This window comes from Ranitomeya variabilis, chromosome 2 (assembly GCF_051348905.1).
Source record: "Ranitomeya variabilis isolate aRanVar5 chromosome 2, aRanVar5.hap1, whole genome shotgun sequence".
In the NCBI taxonomy this organism is placed as follows: domain Eukaryota; kingdom Metazoa; phylum Chordata; class Amphibia; order Anura; family Dendrobatidae; genus Ranitomeya; species Ranitomeya variabilis.
In genome coordinates this window covers 368,110,362-368,133,326 of record NC_135233.1, presented here as the reverse complement: position 1 = coordinate 368,133,326, position 22,965 = coordinate 368,110,362, and the positions used below count along the sequence as shown (strand labels likewise).

Sequence of the window (22,965 nt, the reverse complement as noted above, 5' to 3'; positions counted from 1 at the left end):
CACAGGAAACTTGGTCAAAATTGAAGGAAAGATGAATGCAGCACGTTATCAACAAATACTGGAGGCAAATTTGCAATCATCAGCCCAGAAGCTCCGCATTGGACATACTTGGATGTTTCAACATGACGACAATCCAAAACACAAGGCCATGTCGACCAGTCATTGGCTACAGGAAAACAAAGTGAAGGTTCTGGATTGGCCATCTCAGTCTCCTGACCTCAATATCATTGAGCCACTCTAGGGAGATCTCAAGCGCGCAGTTCATGCTAGACAGCCCAGGAATTTACAGGAACTGGAGGCTTTTTGCCAAGAAGAGTGGGCAGCTTTACCATCTGAGAAAATTAAGAACCACATCCACAACTACCACAAAAGACTTCAAGCTTTCATTGAGGTTAGAGGGGGCAATACACGGTATTAAGAAATGGGGTATGTAAACTTTTGATCAGGGTCATTTGGATGTTTTGGGTTATCATTATGATTTAAAAAGAGAAAACAGTAGTTTGTCAATAAATGGCTTCACCCAACCACTAACCGTGAGTGGAGAAAAAGTTTTGGTGTTATTCATTTTCTCTGAAAAAAGGCCAAGAAGACAAAAATTCTGGTGGGGTATGTCAACTTTTGAGAACAATTGTAAGCCTGCGAGTACTATACTGATAAGTAGCCTATTACACCACTCCTCTGAAGTATACCGGTGGTATAAAGCATTCTCAAGAGGCCATTACTAGCCCTCGGGGTGCCGTATCCAACAATCGGCATCCCCTGATCATGGTGTGGGGATACCGATGGATTGACTGAGGGAGTGATCTCCCTCTGTCAGACTACCTTACAACTTTATAAGATCATGTGAGGCTGTAATTTTGGGTCAGGAGACCTGCAGACAGTCCAGGTATTGCAGTTCTTAGATGTACTGTGAAATACAGCTACCTGAACCTGTTCTTAAGCAGTAGCAGTAAAACAGGTTGTCCTTACTGCATTGCTTTACGTGTAAGGTTCTTTGTTTGGTTTGGTCTCTTTGCCATAGACATGAATACCCTAAGTGAATGCATGGAAAAAGTGTAAGTCCACAACGGAAACTACAGTTAAAATCAAAAATTTCACACATCCCCCCCTCCCCCCCGACCCCGACCCCATTACTAATCCTGTCCATTGGCAAAATTTACAAACCTCCTACTGTTTGCAATGAACCTATCGAACACGAACAATTCATATCGCTCAACCCTACTAATATAACAAGTATTTTTTTCTAATTTCACAAAGTACCACTTTTTAACCATGTAATACTCTGTGACAGGTAAGTCAGCTCAGCTTGCTGATGTTAACCCCTTAAGTGCAGCTGTCAAGTCACTGACAGCTGCATTTAAGATGTGCAAATCTGCATGGGAGTCTGTTCTGAGCCCTCAGCTCACCACTGCAATGTGATGCTGATGGTTTCCCATTGTTACTGCTATGCTGGTAGTTATGTAAAGCCCAGAAGCTGTTTAAATTTCATAGGACACCATGATTAGGACTATATATTGTAATATTGTGTTATGGCAGTTTTATAGAATAGGCGGTCGCAAGTCTGAGTCCCCAATGGGGATCGAAAAAAAGAAAGAAAAGTAAAAAAGTTTTGTGTTGCCTACAGTGAAGCATGGCATGATATAATAATCAAGGGCTTCATTAGTTGGATCAGGTGAGCTCGATTTAAAGCACAACAAATACCTGGACTGTTTTGACTAGGGGTGGTTTGTTGATTGTGATGTTTGACCGCATGGTAAAAATATGGCTAAGCCAAGAGAGTGACCCAAAAAGTTAAGAGAAGAGATTATTGCCTTGCACAAACAAGGAAAAGGAAGTGGAGTTCTCAAGCTCGAAATTATTGGAAAACTGAGTAGAATATCTGTACGTGGCAGAAGAAGCTGTCTCCAGCTGCCACCAGATTTCTGATGTGGTAAAAGTCCCGCAGCAAGCACTCTGCCAGTCTCTATACCTGAATTCCAAGATGTACCCAGTCCCACAAGCTCACTGTCTCGGGGTAATCCTTGACACTGATCTCTCCTTCAAACCACGTATCCAAGCCCTTTCCACTTCCTGCTGCCTTCAACTCAAGAATATTTCACGGATCCGTAAATTTCTAAACCAAGAATCTGCAAAAACCCTAGTCCATGCCCTCATCATCTCCCGCCTCGACTACTGTAACCTCCGCTCTGTGGCCTCCCCACTAACACTCTCACACCCCTCCAATCTATTCTAAACTCAGCTGCCCGACTAATCCACCTGTCCCCCCGCTATTCCCCGGCCTCTCCCCTCTGCCAATCCCTTCACTGGCTCCCCATTACCCAGAGACTCCAGTACAAAAGCCTAACCATGACATACAAAGCTATCCATAACCTGTCTCCTCCATACATGTGTGACCTCGTCTCCCGGTACTTTCCTGCACGCAACCTCCGATCCTCACAAGATCTCCTTCTCTACTCCCCTCTTATCTCCTCTTCCCACAATCGCATACAAGATTTCTCTCGCGCATCACCCCTACTCTGGAACTCTCTACCACAACATATCAGACTCTCACCATCGAAACCTTCAAAAAGAACCTGAAGACCCACCTCTTCTGACAAGCCTACAACCTGCAGTAACCACCGATCGACCAAACCACTGCACGACCAGCTCTATCCTCACCTACTGTATCCTTACCCATCCCTTGTAGATTGTGAGACCTCGCGGGCAGGGTCCTCTCCTCCTGTACCAGTTGTGACTTGTATTGCTCAAGATTATTGTACTTGTGTTTATTATGTATACCCCTCCTCACATGTAAAGCGCCATAGAATAAATGGCGCTATAATAAGAAATAATAATAATGTACGAGAATAGTTATCTCCAATATGCTCAAAACCATATAAATAAGCCTCAGAAGTTTTTAGATTTTGTTCTGTGGACGTATGAAACAAAATTGAGATGGATTGATTAGTGCAATCTCTGGAGGAGGAAAAATTAAGCATACAATGACAAAGGACACTTAACCTACAGTGAAGCATGGCGGTGGCTCGGTGATGTCTACATTGAAGAATAGGAGTGGCCTAGTGATACCTACAGTGATGTATGGTTGGTTGGGGCTCTGTGATACCTATAGTGAAGCATGGTGGGGGCTCAGTGATGCCTACAGTGAAGCATGGTGGTGGCTCGTGATATATACCGTGAAGCATGGTGGAGGCTAATTTGTCTATAGTAAAGCATGTTGATGGCTCTATCATTCTTACTATGAAGCATCGTGGGGGGAGGACTTGGTGATGTCTACAGTGAAGCATAGTGTTGCCTCATTGAAGCCTACAGTGAAACATGGCAGGGGCTCGGTGATGCCTACAGTGAAGCATGATGGGGGCTCGGGGATGCCTACAGTGAAGCATTTCAGGGACTCGGTGATGTCTGGCAGTGACTTGGTAAAGCCATGGGGATGCTTTGCTTCCTCTGGCACTGGAAACCTGCAGTGTGTGGAGGACAAGATGCATTTAATCAAGTATCAGGAAATCCTATGATAAAACATCATACCTTCTGTGAGGAAGATGATGTTTGGGCGACATAGGATCTTGCGACAGGACAGTCATCCCAAACATACCTCAAAGTCCACCAAGGCTTGGATACGGAAGACCTTCTGGAGTGGCCATCACAGTCACCTGGCTTGAACCTCCATAGAAAATCTTTGTTGGGATTTGAAGGAAGCAAACCCAAGAATATTACTTATCTGCAAGCCATTGCTAATGAGGAATAGGCTAAGATTCCTCGGGATTGCTGCTATAAGTCGGTATCTGGCTATGCATCACATCTGCAGCAGGTCATAGAGGGGCTCTACTAAGTTCTAAAGACGCTTGTAATGAAGAAGTAGAATAATTTTGTGCCTGCGGTAGTCAGCAAAAGTGGAAATTTTGTGATGCATTTTTGGGGAACCAATTGTTATATTAGTTGTGTTGAGCCATTTATACAGAACCCCAGTTCCGAAAAAATTTGGGACGCCGTGTAAAATTGCAAGAATGCAATGATTTGGAAATTTCTTTATCTACATATTTTATTCATAGCAAAACATGGGACACAGATCAGAAGTTGAACGATGGGCATTTTTCCATCTCAGTTGAAAAAATGTAACTCATTGATGGTGGCGACCTATCTCAGGATAGTTGAGACAGGGTTAGCAAAACCATGGGGCAACATTCCTCTCTCAAAGCTACAATTGTCTCCTCGCTTCCCCTACGTTAACAGACTTGTTATGAATAGAAGAATGGATGCCGCATAATGGTGGATACGGTCCGGGCACAACTTTTTTGAGATGTCGCTGCCATCAATTTCTAAATGAGTTCATTTTTAAAATTGAAATGTAAAAATGTCCAATGTTCAACTTCTGATTTGTGATTTACGTTCTATTGTCAATAACACGAATAATATCGAGAAGAGATTTGCAAATCATCGCCTTCTCTTTTTCTTTACATTTTACACAGCATCCCAACTTTTTAGGAATTTAAGTTGTTCTTGTTTTATTGCTATACTGCAGAAAATGTGCCCATTTCTATAAAGATCTCATTTGCAATGGGAGTGTGAATAATTTTGATTGCAGCTGTATATTGCCAAACTCTTGAGCTCCAAAGTCAAAAACCAAAACCTGCCAATTTCAGACCCACTGATTATTTATGTTGGGTCCTTCCAACTTTCCCATGGAAGATGATATCAGGTGAGTCAAGAATTGGACATTTTGTATTAAAACTCCCTATTATTTTGCTCCCCATGCCGCTGGCATGTACGGAAGTGACATTGCCCGCCTTCCTCATAAAAGACACGTGAGGGCTCAGCCAAGCTGTCAGCTGCATAACCTTTGCAAGAAGTCTTATAAAAAGTGAATTTTTTTTTTGTTACATGGATGAAATGAAGGATTGGTACCTCAGTGGCGAACACACACTGCTCAGAGGAGCCTGGAAGGAGGTATATTGGATGACAAACAGCATCTTGGTTCTGCCCTATGGCATTGCTGTGTCTGACATCTGACTTTGCGCTAAAAGAAAAACACAATTGTTATAGAAGGTATAGGGGATACTGGAGATATATATTACTACTTACCGATAATACCACTAGTATTAACCCCTTCCCAACATCCGCTGTACATGTAAGATGCGTGCGAGTGTATGGAGCGTATGAACCGGTATCTGCGTGGCTGCACTCCTGAAGCCCAGTCACAACTGGACTTTATAGGAGACCATGATTTTAGCTATATATTGCCATTCTGTGATCTAACAGTATATAGAACAATCTCAGGTTCAAATCTCCTAGGGGGACTTAAAAAAAATAAAATAAAGACATAAAATAAAAAAAAACATACAAATTCGAATCACACACCCCACTCGCTTCCATTTCCCCATGTAAAAATAAAGACTGTAAAAAATAAAATTAACATTCGGTATTGCCACGTCCATAAATGTCTCATTTATCAACATATTACACCGTGTTCCAAATTGTTATATGGAAATTGGATTTCTATATCAAAAAGGTTTGATTTTTTTTTTTTTTTTTTCAAGTAACCTCAAGTATGGTTTGTGTCTCGATCTCTTTAGATTACTGAAATAAAACTCAAACACCTGGGATAATTAGTTTGCCAGGTGAGGTCCAATTAAAGGAAAACTAATAAGAACGTTCAACATTATTAAGCAGGCCACAGATTTCAAGCAATATGGGAAAGAAAAAGGCTCTGTCTGCTGCCGAAAAGCGTTAAATAGTTCAATGCCTTGTATATGGTATGAAAACATTAGATATTTCACAAAAACGTAAGCGTGATCATTGTACAGTGACGAGATTTGAGGCTGACACAAAGCACAGACAGTTTTGTGCAGATAAAGGCATAATGAGGAAGGTTTCTGCCAGACAAATTCATTGGATTAAGAATGTAGCTGCTAAAATACCATTACAAAGCAGCAAACAGGTATTTGAAGCTGCTGGAGCCCCATAAACCTCAAGTTGTAGGATCCTCCAGGGCTTGTTGTCGTGCCGAAAACTAATATTCAGCTGCCCCTAAACAGTGCTCACAAGCAGAAACTTTCAGTGGATCCAGACATACATGAATACTAATTTTAAAACAGTCTTGCTTACTAATAAGTGCAGTGCAACCCTGGTTGGTACAGATGGATGCAGTAGTGGACTGTTGATGGACGGCCATCATGTCCCAACAAGGCTGCGACATCACTAAAGAGGTGGCGGAGTAATGTTTGTCATGTGTTTTGGGTCGGAATCATGGTGCGAGAGCTGGTAGGGTCTTTTAGGGTCCTTGAAGGTGTGAAAATGACCTCGGCGAAGTATATAGTATTTATGACTGACCACTTTCTTCCTGTTACTGAAATAACTGTGCCATCTGTAACAAGATCATCTTCATGCTGTAAAGACCTCTGGGTATAAAGGTAGATAATCTCATGGGTGGCCACCATCCTCCAGTGACCTCAGCCCTATTGAGAACCTTTGGAGTATCAAGCAAATGATCTATGAGGGTGAGATGCCATTTACATCAAGACAGCAGCTCTGGGAGGCTAGTCTGACATCATGGAAAGAAATTAAAGTCCAAACTATCTAAAAACTCATAAGTTCAATAGATGCAAGAATTGTCAAGGAGATATCAAAGAATGGGGCCTGTGGTTACCATGTAACTTGGCCTGTTAAGATGTTTTTGATTAGAAAAGCTTTTGATTTCAGTAAATGTGACCTCTTAATGCCGCACATTCAACAAATGATCATTTTCAGTTCTTTACAACCTATAAAATGTTTGGAAACTGTTGTGCTTAATAATTTGGAGCAGTGTATTATGAGTTTTTTTAGTTGTAATATACTGCTATTACTGGGAGGTTTGTCCAATAAAACCTGATTTATACTTTTAATGGTTGATGATTTGGACATTATACTGACTCGTTTGCATCAAACTCTTAAAAAAAATCAGATAATAATAGCATTTGCATAATAATTTGGAACGCGGTGTATATATTTAATCCATATGGTAAACTTCATATAAAAAGAATAATCTCCAGAATTGCTGTTTTTTGGTCTACACACATTTTCCCCCAAAAAAATACAATAAAAAGCAATCCGAACATCATAGGTACCCCAAAATCGTATCAAAAACTACAGATCTGCAATGAAAAATCAAGCTTTCACACAGGTCTATTGCTGGATAAATAAAGTCTCAGAAAATGGCGACACAAACCAAATTTTATTTTTTACCAAGTCCTTGAAAAAAAAAGTTCACTGTTAAAATAAAAAGCTAAAAAAAAAACCAGAAAAAATTGGTATCGCCATAATAGTACTGATCTGGAGAATCATGTTGCCAGTTCATTGTTACCCCACAATGAATGCCATAGAAACAACCCCCCCCCCCCCCCCCCAAAAAAAAAAAAAATAGTAGAATTATACATTTTTTTCGCCACACTTAGATTTTTTTTCTCCCATTCTTCAGTACATTATATGATGACATGAATGATGTCTTTCAAAACTAGAACACATCCTATAAAAAAACAAGCCCCCGTACGGCAATTTCAACAAAGAAGTAGAAAAAAAAGATATTGCTCTGATGAATTATGATGATACATTATCCGTACATCTGTAATGTTAGAGCAACTCACCGGCGGACATCTTTCTCCTCCTCTATGTCTGATGCTGGGAGTAGCTTCTGCTTGCTTCTGGATTTTTCCCTAAGGCAGTCCTGATTGGGCATCTTGAAATGTGGAGGTGAGATAAGAAATGGCTCCTTCTCTTTTAGGTTATTCTTGTGCTCTAAGTCATTGGTGACTATCCCTTTTTGATTGAGGAAACCTTTCTTAAGACCTCTCATAAGGAGGAGCAGACCGCACACCAGCAAGCTCAACGTGATCACCCCTAGGCAAACCGTCAGGGCTACATTGGATGGAGGATCAGCATAGTAAGAGGATGAAGTTGGTTCTTGCACCCTGAACTCACAACTGGAACCCATGAAGCCAGAGGAACATTGGCAGACATGGCCACTGAAGTGGGTGAAGCAAGTGCCTCCATTAAGGCAGGGCTTGGTACTGCAGGCATCTACTCGTTGAATACAATCTTTTCCACCATAACCAAGAGTACAGGAACAGGTGTAGGTGTTCAGCCCATCTACGCAGGTGCCGCCATTGGCACAGGGGTTGATGGCACAGTCGTCGACATTTACTTCACACCGAGAGCCTGAAAAGCCTACGCGACATTTGCACACTGCGTTACGCCCAACATCCAAACAATGGCCACCTACGAAGAAATTTTACAAAGTTGTAGGATGTTACCCTAAAGAAGAAGGAAAAAATCACAAGAAATATGTAGTGGTGAAGACTCACCATTCAGACACGGGTTGTTGGTGCAACGATCAATTTTTTTCTCACAGTTGGATCCATGGTAATTGATGGGGCAACGGCAGACATAACCACCCACAATGCTTTTCTCTACGCAGGTGCCACCATTAAAGCAAGGGCCATCGGCACACGTCATGGCACTTATGTCACAATTCTTGCCATAAAAACCTCGAGGACATACACATTTGTAGTCATTTTCCAAGTCCTGAGATGGGAAGGGTAAGGGGCAATGGAATCAGAGAAGGGGGATAATGAGCGGGAAGACATTTGGAGAGAGAAAGGTATAGTTTAATTGAGAGTACAAAAAAAAATAGAAGTTTAGACAAAGTGGAAGCCAATTAAGGAAAATAATAGACAGAGCGAATGAAAGGAAAATGATGGGTGAAATAGGGAGAAGATAATGGACACAGAGAGGGGAAAAAGGAGTTGTTAATAAGGATGTATTTGACAATGTCTACACACGCGTGCACATATTGGGGTACAACGTAAAACCTAGTGCAAAAGAAAAATAGGAGTTGACTTTAGTTAGAATAACATGGCTACTTTCTTCCAAAAACAGCCCCATTCACGTCCACAGTTTGTGTCTGATAGTGTATCTTAATTGGGTTGATTAGAAGTTACCCTATCCATGTGATGGGGGATAGCTTCCCATTTGAGGGGAACCTTTTGCGGGAAGAGCCCCATCTTGGTGGAGTGGATGCGCACCTCCTCTCTATTCATTCTCAATGGAGAGCTGAAGAGAGCAGTGATGGATTGGAGGTAAGATCTGATCTTGATACAAACTGTAAAGGAAACTGCTCAGTTCCCCTAACCCTTTGAAACAGCTAATCATCTATATATATATATATATATATATATATATATATATATATATATATATATATATATACATTATAATAAAGCCTTTAAAGTCTCAATTCAACATTTCTGTGATTATTTTTTTTCTGGTGGGGCGTCACTTGCCACAGACCAAGGTTCGCATCTCACGGCCAACAACCAATTTCAGACAAGTCTTTATACAGGAGAAGAACCATGAATGAAGTGGTTGAATAGAGATCGTAACATTGAACGTTGTGCACTCTGTGGACACAGACAAATAATCTGAAGTGTAGGCATCTTCAATGTTCATATCCCGTAATTATTTTGAATACATAAATTCACAAAGTATTGTACAAACATTTCTGTTCATACCATATAAAGAATATTTAATTGAATTAACTAAGCTAAAATGTTTTCGCTAATTAAGAACATGAACTCGCCCCATCTGTCAAAAAGTACTCGTTCGAATGCATCAACTGCTACTGAAATGTGGAACGCAGTCAACCCTACTTAGGACTTGAATTTCCACTCCTCTTTTTTGTCGGTGAAACTATTGAATGATCAATCTCCGTTTACATTTCACAATTTTCGAAAATTGAATAAGAATTTTTTCAGTCGCTCAACCCATTTCACATTGCACAATTATCATGAATGATAGGTTGTTAGTGGTGATGAGCGCAAGTGCTTGTCACTCGAGTTTGCCTGGGGTGCTTGGGTATGCATCAAGTATCGCGGATACTCGGGTGAAATCTTTGAGTCCCCGCGACCTCATGTTTCGCGGCTGTTAGGCAGCCACAAAATATTCGTGGATTGCCTGACAAACATGGGGAATCCCCCACATGTTTTATGGCTGTGAAACAAGCGGTCATGGGGACTCAAACATGTGACTCGAGCACCCACTATACTCGGTCCATACCCGAGCACCCTAGTCAAACTCGAAAGATGAGCACTTGCACTCATCACTAGTCGTTAGCAGTAGAATCTGACATATCAGCCTGTGTAAATGGGGCACAAGGTTCAGTGTGTCTGTTCCCGGCTCGGTGTGATTGATATCCTCCATACAATCTACTTAATGGCCAGACCGTGCGAAATCTTGTGCATGCGCGCTGCTTGCCGGCTGTCTTATCGTTAAGTAGTGCATAATCTACATACTTTATTTTATGTAGCTCATTGTTGGACTGTCTGTACATTGTATGCATGCTTTAGACTTTCAACAACTCTACAATGTAGTAGATTGTATGGAAGATGTCAATCACAACCAGGGGGACATGATTTGAGGATCAGAGCCAGGGCTAGTCTAGGGGAAACGATACCTTGTCGAAAGAATCCTGGTCCATATACATTTGACAAGCTCCAGAATAAAAGACCTTTTTTAAAAGCACAGAAATGTTCGATTAAAACTGCAAAGGCTCCTCTCGACATATTTACAGCACTCTGCAAAAGTGTTAGGTAGGTATGGAAACAATGGTTATAGCAAGAATGCTTTCAAAAATAGAAGCGCTAATGGTATATTTTTATCACTGAAACTGTAAAGTGAAGGAACAAAAGGGAAATGACCAAAATACCACTCTTTGCCTTCAAAAAAAGCATCAATTCTTCTAGGTACACTTCCACAAAGTAAGATCTTGAAGGCTTGTAGTCAGGTGTATGAGTAACCTATTATACCAAACAGGTGGTAATGATCATTATTTTCAGATGTAGGTCGAATCACAGTCATTAACTGAAATAGAAACATGTCTGTGGGAGGCTTAAGACTGGGTGAGGAACAACTAAACTCTGCTATAAAGGTGAGGTGTTGGAAGACAGTTTCATGTCATAAATCATAACAAGACACAAGGTAGTTACACTGCATCAGCAAGGTCTTTACCAGGCAAATATTTCAAAGCAAACTGGTTTAAAGATAGTGCTTTTTCAAAAGCGTTTGAACAGCATTAGAAATGGGCATCCTTAAGGCTGCTTTCACACTAGCATCGGTACGGGCCCGTCGCAGTGCGTCGGGCCGACGTACCGACGCATGCTGTGAAATAAATTGCCCCATTGCAAGGTCCGGGGAGGAGGGGGCGGAGTTTCAGCCGCGCATGCGCGGTCGAAAATGGCGGATTCGACGCATAAAAAAAGTTACATGTAACTTTTTTTGTGCCGACGGTCCGCCAAAACACGACGCAACCGTCGCACGACGGTTGCGACGTGTGGCAATACGTCGCAATGCGTCGGTAATGTAAGTCTATGGGGAAAAAACGCATCCTGCAGAAAACTTTGCAGGATGCGTTTTTTCTCCTGAACGACGCATTGCGACGTATTGCAAACGATGCTAGTGTGAAAGTAGCCTAAGGATGAGATATTCTGTGGTTGGTAAAGGAAACTTAGAGCAGTAGATGAAAGACCCGTCATGCTTACTTCTCTTTGAAATTGGAAGATGTCCAACAGTACCATCGGGTCAGAACTGTCAGAAACCAGTGAGACGCAGTTACACCCATCTACTGTTCAGAGAAGTCGAGCCAGAAGTGGTCTTCATAGAAGAATTGCTGCCAAAAAGCCATACTTTCAACGTGGAAAGAAGGCCAAGTGACTCAACTATGTATAAAAACATAGGGACTGGTGTGCAGAAAAATAGCAGTCGCTTCTCCAGATAGGTGAGTCAAAATGAGAAATACGGTATTTGGCTCTGAACAAAAAGCAATTTATTCGCTGAAGGGCTTCAAGCAGTAGAATAATGAGTGTCTGCTGTAATGTGCGTATGGCTCCATGTGTTGCCGTATTCATTCTGGTGATGGAGGAGATGTTGGGAGCATAAGCTCGGGGCAGTGAAGGCTCTGGGTTGGCTGGATAGAGCCTGCACCAGAGAAGTCAGGCAGATTGGCATGTGTGTACTGTCCAACTGCAGTAATCGGCTCCCTGCTTTGGCCAATAAGATAGCACTACACCTTACTAAACCTCCTAACTTACTGCCAGTTATAGTTTTACTAGCCCTGGTTCACATTTCTAGTCCAGCTCCTGTTTAGCCTGGGTTATTCCCATTCTAATCTTCAGCCCATTTCCTGACTATTCCATGTTTTGATTTTGTTCCTTGTCTGCCCTCTTTGTTCTGATGTCTGACCTGACCGCTCCTACCAACCCGTTTCAGTGACTGACTGAGCTCTGCTCTAGGTTTTTGCTACTAAATCTGAGAGCACTATAATGTACAGACCGAGATCCTGATTCCAGTAATGTGTCACTTACTCGGCTGCTTGCAGTAATTTGATAAAATCACTGGTTTTATCAGTAGATTATCACTAGAGGACTAGTAAACCTGTTGCCAAGTAGTCCTCCATAGTCCTGAGCTCTGTATAACCTCCGCCCAGACTAATGATTGGCAGCTTTCTGCATATGCACAGTGTACACAGCAAACTGACAATCCAGTGGTTTGGGCGAGGTTATACAGGGCTCAGCATTCAGTGAACTGCAGCAGAGAAAAGAGTGATTTTATCAAAACCACAGCAAGTAGCCCAGTAATTGATACATCCTTGAAATTAGGGTCTCTTCCCCAACACTATGCTGCCCTCAGATAAGGTGAAAAAAGCCTGGTGCCAGATTCCCTTTAAAGGGTGTCGGTCTGGGAACTGATAGTCGGAGTTGCTAGTGCATGGAAGGCATATTAATAGCTGCCATGTGACCATAGACAGCTGTAATGTACAAGTGCTTCTCAATAAATTAGAATATCATTGAAAAGCCTGCACATAGCCTCCTATATACAGTATGAGCCCTCACATAGCCCCTATATACAGTATAAGCATGAACATAGCTCCCTAGATACAGTATGAGCCCGCACATAGCTCCCAATATACAGTATGAGCCCCCACATAGTCTCCCATGTACAATATGAGCCCCTATATACAAGTGCTTCTAACTAAATTAGAATATCATTGAAAAGTTAATTTGTTTTAGTTCAATACAAAAAGTGAAACTCATAGTCATTACACACCGAGTGATCTATTTCAAGTGTTTATTTATGTTAATGTTGATTATGGCTTACAGCCAATGAAAACCCAAAAGTCATTATTTCAGTAAATTAAAATACTTTATAACACCAGCTTGAAAAATGATTGTGAAATCAGAAATGTTGGCCTACCGAAATGTACAGGGAGGGCCATTTATATGGATACACCTGGGTGGGTCATTTATAAAGTTGGATCCAAAATGGCTGACTTCAGAATGGCCGCCATGGTCACCACCCATCTTAAAAAATTTCCCCCTTCCATATACTAATGTGCCACAAACAGGAGGTTGATATCACCAACCATTCCCATTTTATTTAGGTGTATCCATATAAATGGCCCACCCTGTATGTTCAGTAAATGCACTCAGTACTTGGTCAGGGCTCCTTTAGCATCAATTACTGCATCTATGCGGCCTTACTATTTAAACTTTTATTACATACATTGTCCTTTCGGCTCCTATTTTTGTTTTTAATATCGTCAGCATTATTTAATAAAGTATTTATTTTCTGTTTTGGACTTTTTGGTCAGTTGGTTCTTTTTCTTTTTGTCATCAATGCGTGGCATGGAGGCGATCAGCTTGTGGCACTGCTGAGGGGTTATGGAAGCCCAGGTTGCTTTGATAGCAGCCTTCAGCTCTTCTGCATTGTTTGGTCTGGTGTCTCTCATCTTCCTCTTGACAATACTCCATAGATTCAATCATGAGGAAGAACGCCAAAGCACTCACCGGTCTTGCAGTTCAGGAAGTCTTTATTAATTCATATACAAAACATGAAATTTCTTCACGGCACACGGGAGGACAAAGTGCAGAGTGCAGCGGACGAGACAACGGCCGTTTGTTAGACCCGTTGAAGCGCTGTTCTAAGCGCGAAACGGCCGTTGTCTCGTCCGCTGCACTCTGCACTTTGTCCTCCCGTGTGCCGTGAAGAAATTTCATGTTTTGTATATGAATTAATAAAGACTTCCTGAACTGCAAGACCGGTGAGTGCTTTGGCGTTCTTCCTCATGATTGCTTCTCTCATGGACTTTTTTGCCTGACGCTAGCACCTCCGCTCTTTGCTGTATTATCTGGTACGTTTGCACAGACTCCACGTGACATTGTCTCCACGCCAGGGGGGCTGTGCTGCTATATTTCTTTCTGATTTTTAACTCCATAGATTCTCTTTGGGGTTAAGGTCAGGTGTTTGCTGCCAATCAAGGACAGTGATGCTGTTGTTTGTAAACCAGGTATTGGTACTTTTGGCAGTGTGGACAGGGGCCAAGTCCTGCTGGAGAATTAAATTTCCATCTCCAAAAAGCTGTCGGCAGAGGGAAGCATGAAATGCTGTAAAATATCCTGATATCTTGATAAAACACAGTGGACCTACACCAGCAGATGACATGGCTCCCCAAACCATCACTGATTGTGGAGACTTCACACTAGACCTCCAGCAGCTTGGATTGTGGCCTCTCCACTCTTCCTCCAGACTATGGGACCTCGATCTCCAAATAAAATGCAAAATTTTTCATCTTTCATCTGAAAACATCACCTTGGACCAGTGACAACAGTCCAGTTCTTTTCCTCCTTGGCCCCGGTAAGACGCTTCTGGCATTGTCTATTGGTCATGAGTGTCTTGACACAAGGAATGTGACACTTGTAGCCCATGTCCTGGATATGTCTGTGTGTGGTGGCTTTTGAAGCAATGACTCCAGCAGCAGTCCTCTCCTTGTGAATCTCCCCCAAATTTCTGAACGGCCTTTTCTTAACAATGTTTTCAAGGCTGGGGTTATCCCTGCTGCTTGTGCACCTTTTTCTACCGCACTGTTTCCATCCACTAAACTTTCCATTAATATGCTTGGATACAGCACTCTGAACAGCCAGCTTCTTTAGCAATGACCTTTTGTGACTTGCCCTCCTTGTAAAGTGTGTCAATGACTGCCTTCTGGACATCTGTGAAGTCAGCAGTCTTCCCAATGATTGTGGAGCTACTGAAACAGACTAAAGGACCTTTTTAAATGCTTAGGAAGCCTTTACAGGTGCTTTTGTTAATTATTCTAATTTACTGAAATAATGACTTTTTGGTTTTCATTGGCTGTAAGCCATAATCATCAACATTAACAGAAATAAACACGTGAAATAGATCACTCTGTTTGTAATGACTCTATAGAACATATGAGTTTCACTTTTTGCATTGAAGAACTGAAATAAACTAACGTTATAATATCATCAAAATTTAGTGAGAAGCACTTGTATCTGCAGGCAATAGTGAAGAATGATGAAGGTTTCTAGCAAGTTTGGGGCTGCTTTTGAGCAAATGGAGTGTAAAGAAGATCAAGGAGTCCTGGAAGAAATGATGCGGCCCACGCAGAGCCCCGATCTCGCATCATCATGCTGATGCTCATATCTGATGCTTTTTAGAAGGAAAAAAGGCAGTCACACCAAATATTAATGTGATTTAGATTTCTCTTTTGTTCTTTCACTTTACAAATAGCTAAAAACAAACAACGCTTCTATTTTTGAGAGCGGCCATTCTGCCACACCTGCCTAAAACTGTTACCTAGTACTGTATAAGTATAATGGTGGTTTCTAACGGTTAGGGGTCCTGACAAGTTTCCTATGGCTTAATTGATAGTAACATCACTATTTTTATTTGCACTAGTTTTTTTTTAACATTTCCCCTAAAGAGAGAGGTTTTCTGTATCCACTGTAAAATAAAACGTTTTGCAAGTTTCTAATAAACAATTTCGAAAAGCTCTGCTGGAAGTGAATGGAATGGATATTTTTATAAAAGAAAAACCTGTTGGGGGGTCTATAAGAGCTGAGATCTCTGATTCACTCTGAGGGTATGTGCGCACAGAATTTTTTTAAGGCAAAACTGTTGGAAAAAAAATGGACATAGTGCACAGCAATGTAAAAACGACATGGCTGTGCATGTGTTCTGTCCTCTGTTCCTTCTTTTAACTGCTTTAGGGTTCAGAAACCTTGAAATATTTAAAATTTTCATCTGCCAGGAGGCTTCCGCTAGGAAAAAGCCATCGGCAGTGTAGCCACCGCAAAGATCGGCAAACGAACTAGCGGCAATGCTGCTTCAGGATAATGGCTTTTTCCTGAAGCGGTTTCAACTTGGAAAACCTTGACAATTCCCCCTTTGGAATTAAGGCGTCATGTACACATATCTTGGCAGAAAATTTTTGGGACAGTTCTTTCACCCCACAGATGTTAGGAGACCAAGTTCCCATGTGCGGAAACGCTGCATTTTTCATCTGCAGGATTCCGCACCATGATTCACAATAGCAATCTGCTTTGATCATTTTTATTTTGTTGTTTTTCCCCTTTGTCAATGCATTTTATAAGTGCAGAAACACTGGGAATCTGCACTAAAAACACAAGGTGTTTTTTTACATGTGTTTTTCGGCTCCCGATAGAAGCCTGAGGCTATGTGCACAAGTTGCGGATTGTAAGCGTTTTTGCCGCGGTTTTTCGCCGTGAAAACGCATGCACAACACAACCCATTGAATTCAATGTGATTCCGCAATGCTGTGCTAATGCTGCGTATTTTTCCACGGTGGAATCGCATCGCGGAAAAATACACAGCATGCTCATTCTTTGTGCGGAATCTCGGCGATTCTGCACACATAGGAATGCATTGATCCGCTTACTTCCTGCATGGGGCTATGCCCACCATGCGAAAAGTAAGCTGATCATGTGCGGCTGGTACCCAGGGTGGAGGAGAGGAGACTCCTCCAGGCCCTAAAAAAAGAATTAAAATAAAAAATAGTTATATACTCACCTTCTGACGGCCCCCGGATCCAGCCCAAGCCTTAGCGATGCTTCCGGCAGCTCCCATTCCCAGTGATGCCTTGTGACAATGACCTGTGATGATGTAGCGGTCTCGCGTGATGCTACGTCATACTGGGTCATTGTCACGAGTCATCGCTGGGAACGGGAGTTGCCGAGAGTATCAAGAGGATCGGGAAGGCTGCGGGGGCCGCCGGAAGGTGAGAATATCACAATTTTTTTTATTATTATTATTATTTTTAACATTATATCTTTTTACTATTGATGCTGCATAGGCAGCATCAATAGTAAAAAGTTGGTCACACTTCTCAAACACTATGTTTGACAAGTGTGACCAACCTGTCAATCAGTTTTCCAAGCGATGCTACAGATCGCTTGGAAAACGCTAGCATTCTGCAAGCTAATTACGCTTGCAAAATGCTAGTGTTTAGCAGGAATACGCATGCCAATTCTGCATGCGTTTTACCCGCGGCAGGGAGTTGCGGAATTGCTGCGGAAATTTCCGCGGCAATTCAGCAATGTGTGCACATAGCCTAAAGGGGAAAAAATGCACCAAAAAAGTCACAGTTTGAACATCTTTAATGGACAGTAGGTAGGAGATTCCATTAAAAATGCAGCAGATTTTTGCAAACACAAAAAAAAACATGTTTCTTCTATCTGGGTGTATGGCCTTAAAGGAGTTGCTCATTTTTGTTGACCATTTCTTTTTTTCTTCTTCTTAAATGCATGTATTTATGGCTCAAAAGAATTTTTGCAAGTGGGTTTCGTTAAAATTTTTGCACTGTTTGGCTTTTACAGGCTCTAATTTTCTCTACAATCAACTTCTCTGTGGTCGGTGGTCATTAATCAGACGAAGGAGCTACAAACTCTCTATCAGGCCTCTTTCACACGTCAGTGTCTCCGGTACGTGTAGTGACAGTTTTCTCACGTACCGGAACACTGACACACGTAGACCCATTCAAATGAATGGGTCTATGCACATGTCTCCGTGTGCAAAACATGGAGACATGTCCGTGTTTCTCTGGCAGCACGTACAGCAATACGTCCTGCACACGTGCACACGGAGAACAGTGTGCACTCTCCTCCGTGTGCACGTACCGCCCGCAGGAGAGACAGCGCTACAGTAAGCACTGTCCCCCTTGTGTGGTGCTGAAGGCGGCATTCATCTCTTCTCCCCCAGAAGAGATGAATGATCAATTTTTTTTTTTTTTTTTTTGTTAAAAATAAAGTTGCTGGGACCTCCCGCCTCCCATCCCCAATGCGCCGCCCGGCCCCTTGCAGAAGAAATACTCACCTGGCTCCCGCGATGTCTCCTCTCTCCTCTCAGCGCTGGCCCCTTCTCCTGTGTGAGCGGTCACGTGGGACCGCTCATTACAGTGAGGAATATGCGCATATTCCTCACTGTAATGAGCGGTCCCACGTGACCGCTCACACAGGAGAAAGGGCCAGAGGAGAGAGGAGACATCGTGGGAGCCGGGTGAGTATTTCTTCTGCAAGGGGCCGGGCGGCGCACTAGGGATGGGAGGCGGGAGGTCCCAGCAACTTTATTTTTAACAAAAAAAAAAAATTGATCATTCATCTCTTCTCTCCCGCGGGGGAGAAGAGATGAATGCCGCCTTCAGCACCACAGCGGGGGGGACAGCGCTTAGTGTAGCGCTGTCTCTCCTGCACGGTCCGTGTGGTCCTCAGGCGGCACACGGGCGGCACACGGATGCCGCATGTGTGTCACACTGATGTGCCACGTGAGCACACGGACACGGATAACTCCGGTACCGATTTCTCCGGTACCGGAATTATCTGGACGTGTGAAAGAGGCCTCAGACGGACTCTCAGATAACTCATTCTGCAGCCAGCAAAAGACAGCGCAACACACGGGTTGTAGAAGGCAAATGGTGCAAAATTGTTGGTGAAAACCTGTTGCAAATATTATTTTTAGCCCCAGTTACATGCACATAAGTACAAAAGAATATGTAGAAATTGTCCCCAAAGGTGAACAATCCTCTTAATGTTTATCGTTCACAGAGAGCAAGCAAAGATCTTAGTAAAAAAGTGAAGAAAACCAAGTATATTAGAAAATAGACAATAGGATTACAGAAAACCTCTTTAAATGGATATTTCCATCTCGTAAAGGATATACCACCACTTTATGATCTCTGGGACCTCCAGCAATCACAACAATATGCATCGCTGTGTCCCTTTTGTACTCAGAAATAGTGGGTCGGACCCCCACCAGTCACAAAGTAAGAACATATCCTAGTTTTTGAGATAGGAATATCCCTTTAAGGCTGGTTTTACATGTCCGACATTCACGGTCTGAGTACGGACTGCAAAGGTCTACTGATCCGAACTTAATAGCCTGATATATACAGTACAGATCAAAAGTTTGGACATACCTCATTTAAAGATTTTTCTGTATTTTCATGACTATGAAAATTGTACATTCACACTGAAGACATCAAAACTATGAATTAACACATGTGGAATTATATACTTAACAAAAACGTGTGAAACAGGTGAAAATATGTCTTATATTCTAGGTTCTTCAAAGTAGCCACCTTTTGCTTTGATGACTGCTTTGCATTTAAAATCTTTAAATGAAGTGTGTCCAAACTTTTGGTCTGTACTGTATACATGTGTATAAAGCTGTTTGGGTCAGGAGACCTGCGGCCGGTCAAGACATGGCGTCTGTATTTGACTTGTGAATGTCGCATGTGTGAAACCTGCCTGAAGAAGGCTCCATTCACATCGAGGGTGGAAACATGAACGCTTTGTATGGTGATGTGACACATATTTATAAGGAGGGATGGATTTTATACTTGCTAATGTGTAGTAGTATGTGCTCTACATCTATGTTAGGATGCAGGTATACAGTACATACGTACCTGACATCATGCATGTGTTGTGAGGTGTTTATGGGAGTGTAGCGTCTGTATGATCACTCCAGATACTTTACAATTGCAATGCTTTGCATTACCTCTCACATGATAAGGCTGATTTCATGGTTTCACACACATCTGTGAAACAGCGGACCACTCTCAGATCACAATACCCGGCCAACTGTCTTGTCTCCTTACATTAGTCAACTTTTTCATGTACAGTGGTGCTTAAAAGCTCGTGAACTTTTCAGACTTTTCCATGTTTCTACATAAATTTGTCCTAAAACTACATCAGATTTTCACTCAAATCCTCAAGTAGATAAAAAAAATAACCAAATCAGACAAATGAGTAAAAGATATTATTATTATCAGCCTTTAGCTCGATCTCGAGCCATGGTGACTTGATGGTTGAACGCTCTTTAGGAAGATCAACCTTGGTCAAGCTTAGATAGGTCCATCGGGGTCTTCTCAACTATTATGTTGATTGTATCAAGCCATCGGGTTGCTGGTGTTCTATTTACCTTGTTCCTTCTATTCTTCCCACCATGATGTCCCTCTCCAGTGATTGCTCTCTTCGTATGATGTGTCCAAAATAGGCAAGTCCTAGCTTGGTGATCCTTGCATCAAGTGACATGTTTGGCTTGATTTGTTCCAAAATTGATTTACAGTATTTGTTCTTCTTGCCATCCATGTTATTGACAACATCCTTTTCCAGCACCACATTTCGAAGGCGTTGATTTTTCTTCTATTTTTTTTTTTATCGTCCAGGTTTTGCATCCATATGTCACTACAGAATAGACCAGATTATGTGCGAGCCGTGTCTTCATTGCCTGTGAAATGTTCCTCGATTTAAAGACCTTGTCCACTGACTCCGTTGTTAATTTGCCCATAGCTATTCTCCTATTGACTTGAGGTGTTGTCGCTGCACCTAGAGTGATCATTGATCCCAGTTTTTATTATTGAGGAAAATACCTACACGCATCCTTCGATCCTCACAAGATGTCCTTCTCTACTCCCCTCTTATCTCTTCTTCCCACAACCACATACTAGACTTCTTCTGTGCTTCCCCCATACTCTGGAACTCTCTATCCCAACACATTAGACTCTCGGCTACCACGGAAACCTTCAAAAAGAACCTGAAGACCCATCTCTTCCGACAAGCCTACAATCTGCAGTGATCCTTAGTCTGCTGAATCGCCGCACGACCAGCTCTACCCTCTCCTAGAGTATCCTCACCAATCCCCTGCAGACTGTGAGCCCTCGCGGGCAGGATCCTCTCTCCTCCTGTACTTGTGTGTGCCTTGTAATGCTCATGTTTATTGTGCTTGTCTATATTTACCCCTCTTCACATGTAAAGCGCCATGGAATAAATGGCACTATATAAATTATAATAATTGAGAAAAGTGATCTGATATCACATGTCTGAGTGGTAAAAGTATGTGAACCTTTGCTTTCAGTGTTGATGTGACCTCCTTGTGAAGCAAAAACTGAATTTAAACATTTTCGGTAATTGTTGATTAGTTCTGAAAATCTATTTGGAGGCATCTTAGCCCATTCCTCTTTACAAAACAGCTTTACTTCTGGTATGTTGATGGGTTTTCTCCTATAAACTGCTGACTTGAGGTCCTTACTCAACATTTCTATAGGACTACGTTCGGGACTGAGGCACGTTCATTTCAAAACTTTAGCTTTACTCTTCTGAAACCATTCTTTTGTAGAACTACTTGAGTTTTTTAGGTTGTTGTTTTGCTGCAGATGTGCTGATCATTTTGTTTAGAATTTGCTTCTATAATTCAGAATTAGTAACATATATGGCAGCCTTCCTGGCTGAGATTCAGCGAAACAGGCCAAAAACACAATACTACCACAACTGCTTTTCAGAAATGAAGTTTTTATGTAGTGCGGTGTTTTTATTTCTCTACCCCTTATTTAAACCAGTTTGGTCTCATACACCCACAAATCATTGTTCCAATAGCCTTATGGCTTGTTTTTAGCAAATTGCAGATGGGCAGCAATATTATTTTCGCAGAACAGTGGCTTTCTTCTTGCAATCCTGCCATGCACACCATTGTTGTTCATTGTTCTCCTGATGGTGGACTAATGACAATTAACATTAGCTAGTGTGAAGCCTTTAGTTACTTAGAGGTTACCTTGGGTTCCTTTGTGACCTCACAAACTATTACAAGCCTTGTCCTAGAAGTGATGTTTGTAGGTCAACCACTACTGGGGAGGGTAATAATAGGTTTGAATATCCTTTATTTGTATGCAGTCTGTCTGACTTGAAATGAATGGAGTCCAAACTCCTTTGAGATGGTTTTACAACCTTTTCCAGCCTGAAGAGCATCAACAACTCTTAGGGTACCGTCACACTGTGCCATTTTCATCGCTACGACGGCACGATTCGTGACGTTGCAGCGTCGTATGATTATCGCTCCAGCGTCGTAGACTGCGGTCACACGTTGCAATACACGGCGCTGGAGCGATAATTTCATGACGTATTTGCGATGTAGAAGCCGTTGGTTACTGTGCGCACATCGTATACAACCTGTGTCACACGATGCAATCATGCCGCCACAGCGGGACACTAGACGACGAAAGAAAGTTTCAAACGACCTGCTACGACGTACAATTCTCAGCGGGGTTCCGGATCGCAGTAGCGTGTCAGACACTACGATATCGTAACGATATCGCTAGAACGTCACGAATCGTGCCGTCGTAGCGATGAAAATGGCACTGTGTGACGGTACCCTTATTCCGAGGACCTCATAAATCTCCTTTCTTCTTGCCAAGATACACTACCAGAAATATGTTGTAAAGATCAGACTTTGATTAGTTACTGCTTTTTAAATAAAACAGCTCACCCACTCACACCTGATTGTCATCCAATTAATTGAAAACATCACTTTCAATTTGCTGCTAATCCTAAAGGTTCACATACTTTTTCCACTCACAGACATGTGATTTTGGATCATTTTTATTATTTGAAAACTATATTTTTTACTAATTTGTTTGATTTTTATGTCTTTGTCAACTTTTAGGTCTATAAAAATCTTTTATAGTTTAAGGTCACACTTGGTTAGGCACCTGTCTTGGCTGCAGGTCCAGGCTTTGCTCCCTTTTCTTAAGGCTGTGGCCCTTTGCTATGCTCCACGTCAGGTTTTACAAGTTGC

At 42.1% G+C, this 22,965-nt stretch overlaps 1 protein-coding gene across 1 annotated transcript in view; it reads right to left on the bottom strand.

Annotated features, from left to right (window-relative positions):
• The window catches only part of DLL3 (delta like canonical Notch ligand 3), a 129,132-nt gene that overhangs the window by 5,718 nt on the left and 100,449 nt on the right, over nt 1-22,965 (bottom strand). The window contains exons 6-8 of the mRNA XM_077285897.1: nt 8,334-8,553; nt 7,617-8,247; nt 4,903-5,014 (exon numbers count right to left, since the gene is read on the bottom strand). Coding sequence (XP_077142012.1) covers nt 4,903-5,014; nt 7,617-8,247; nt 8,334-8,553 — 963 coding nt within the window. The remainder of the gene's footprint in view (nt 1-4,902; nt 5,015-7,616; nt 8,248-8,333; nt 8,554-22,965) is intronic.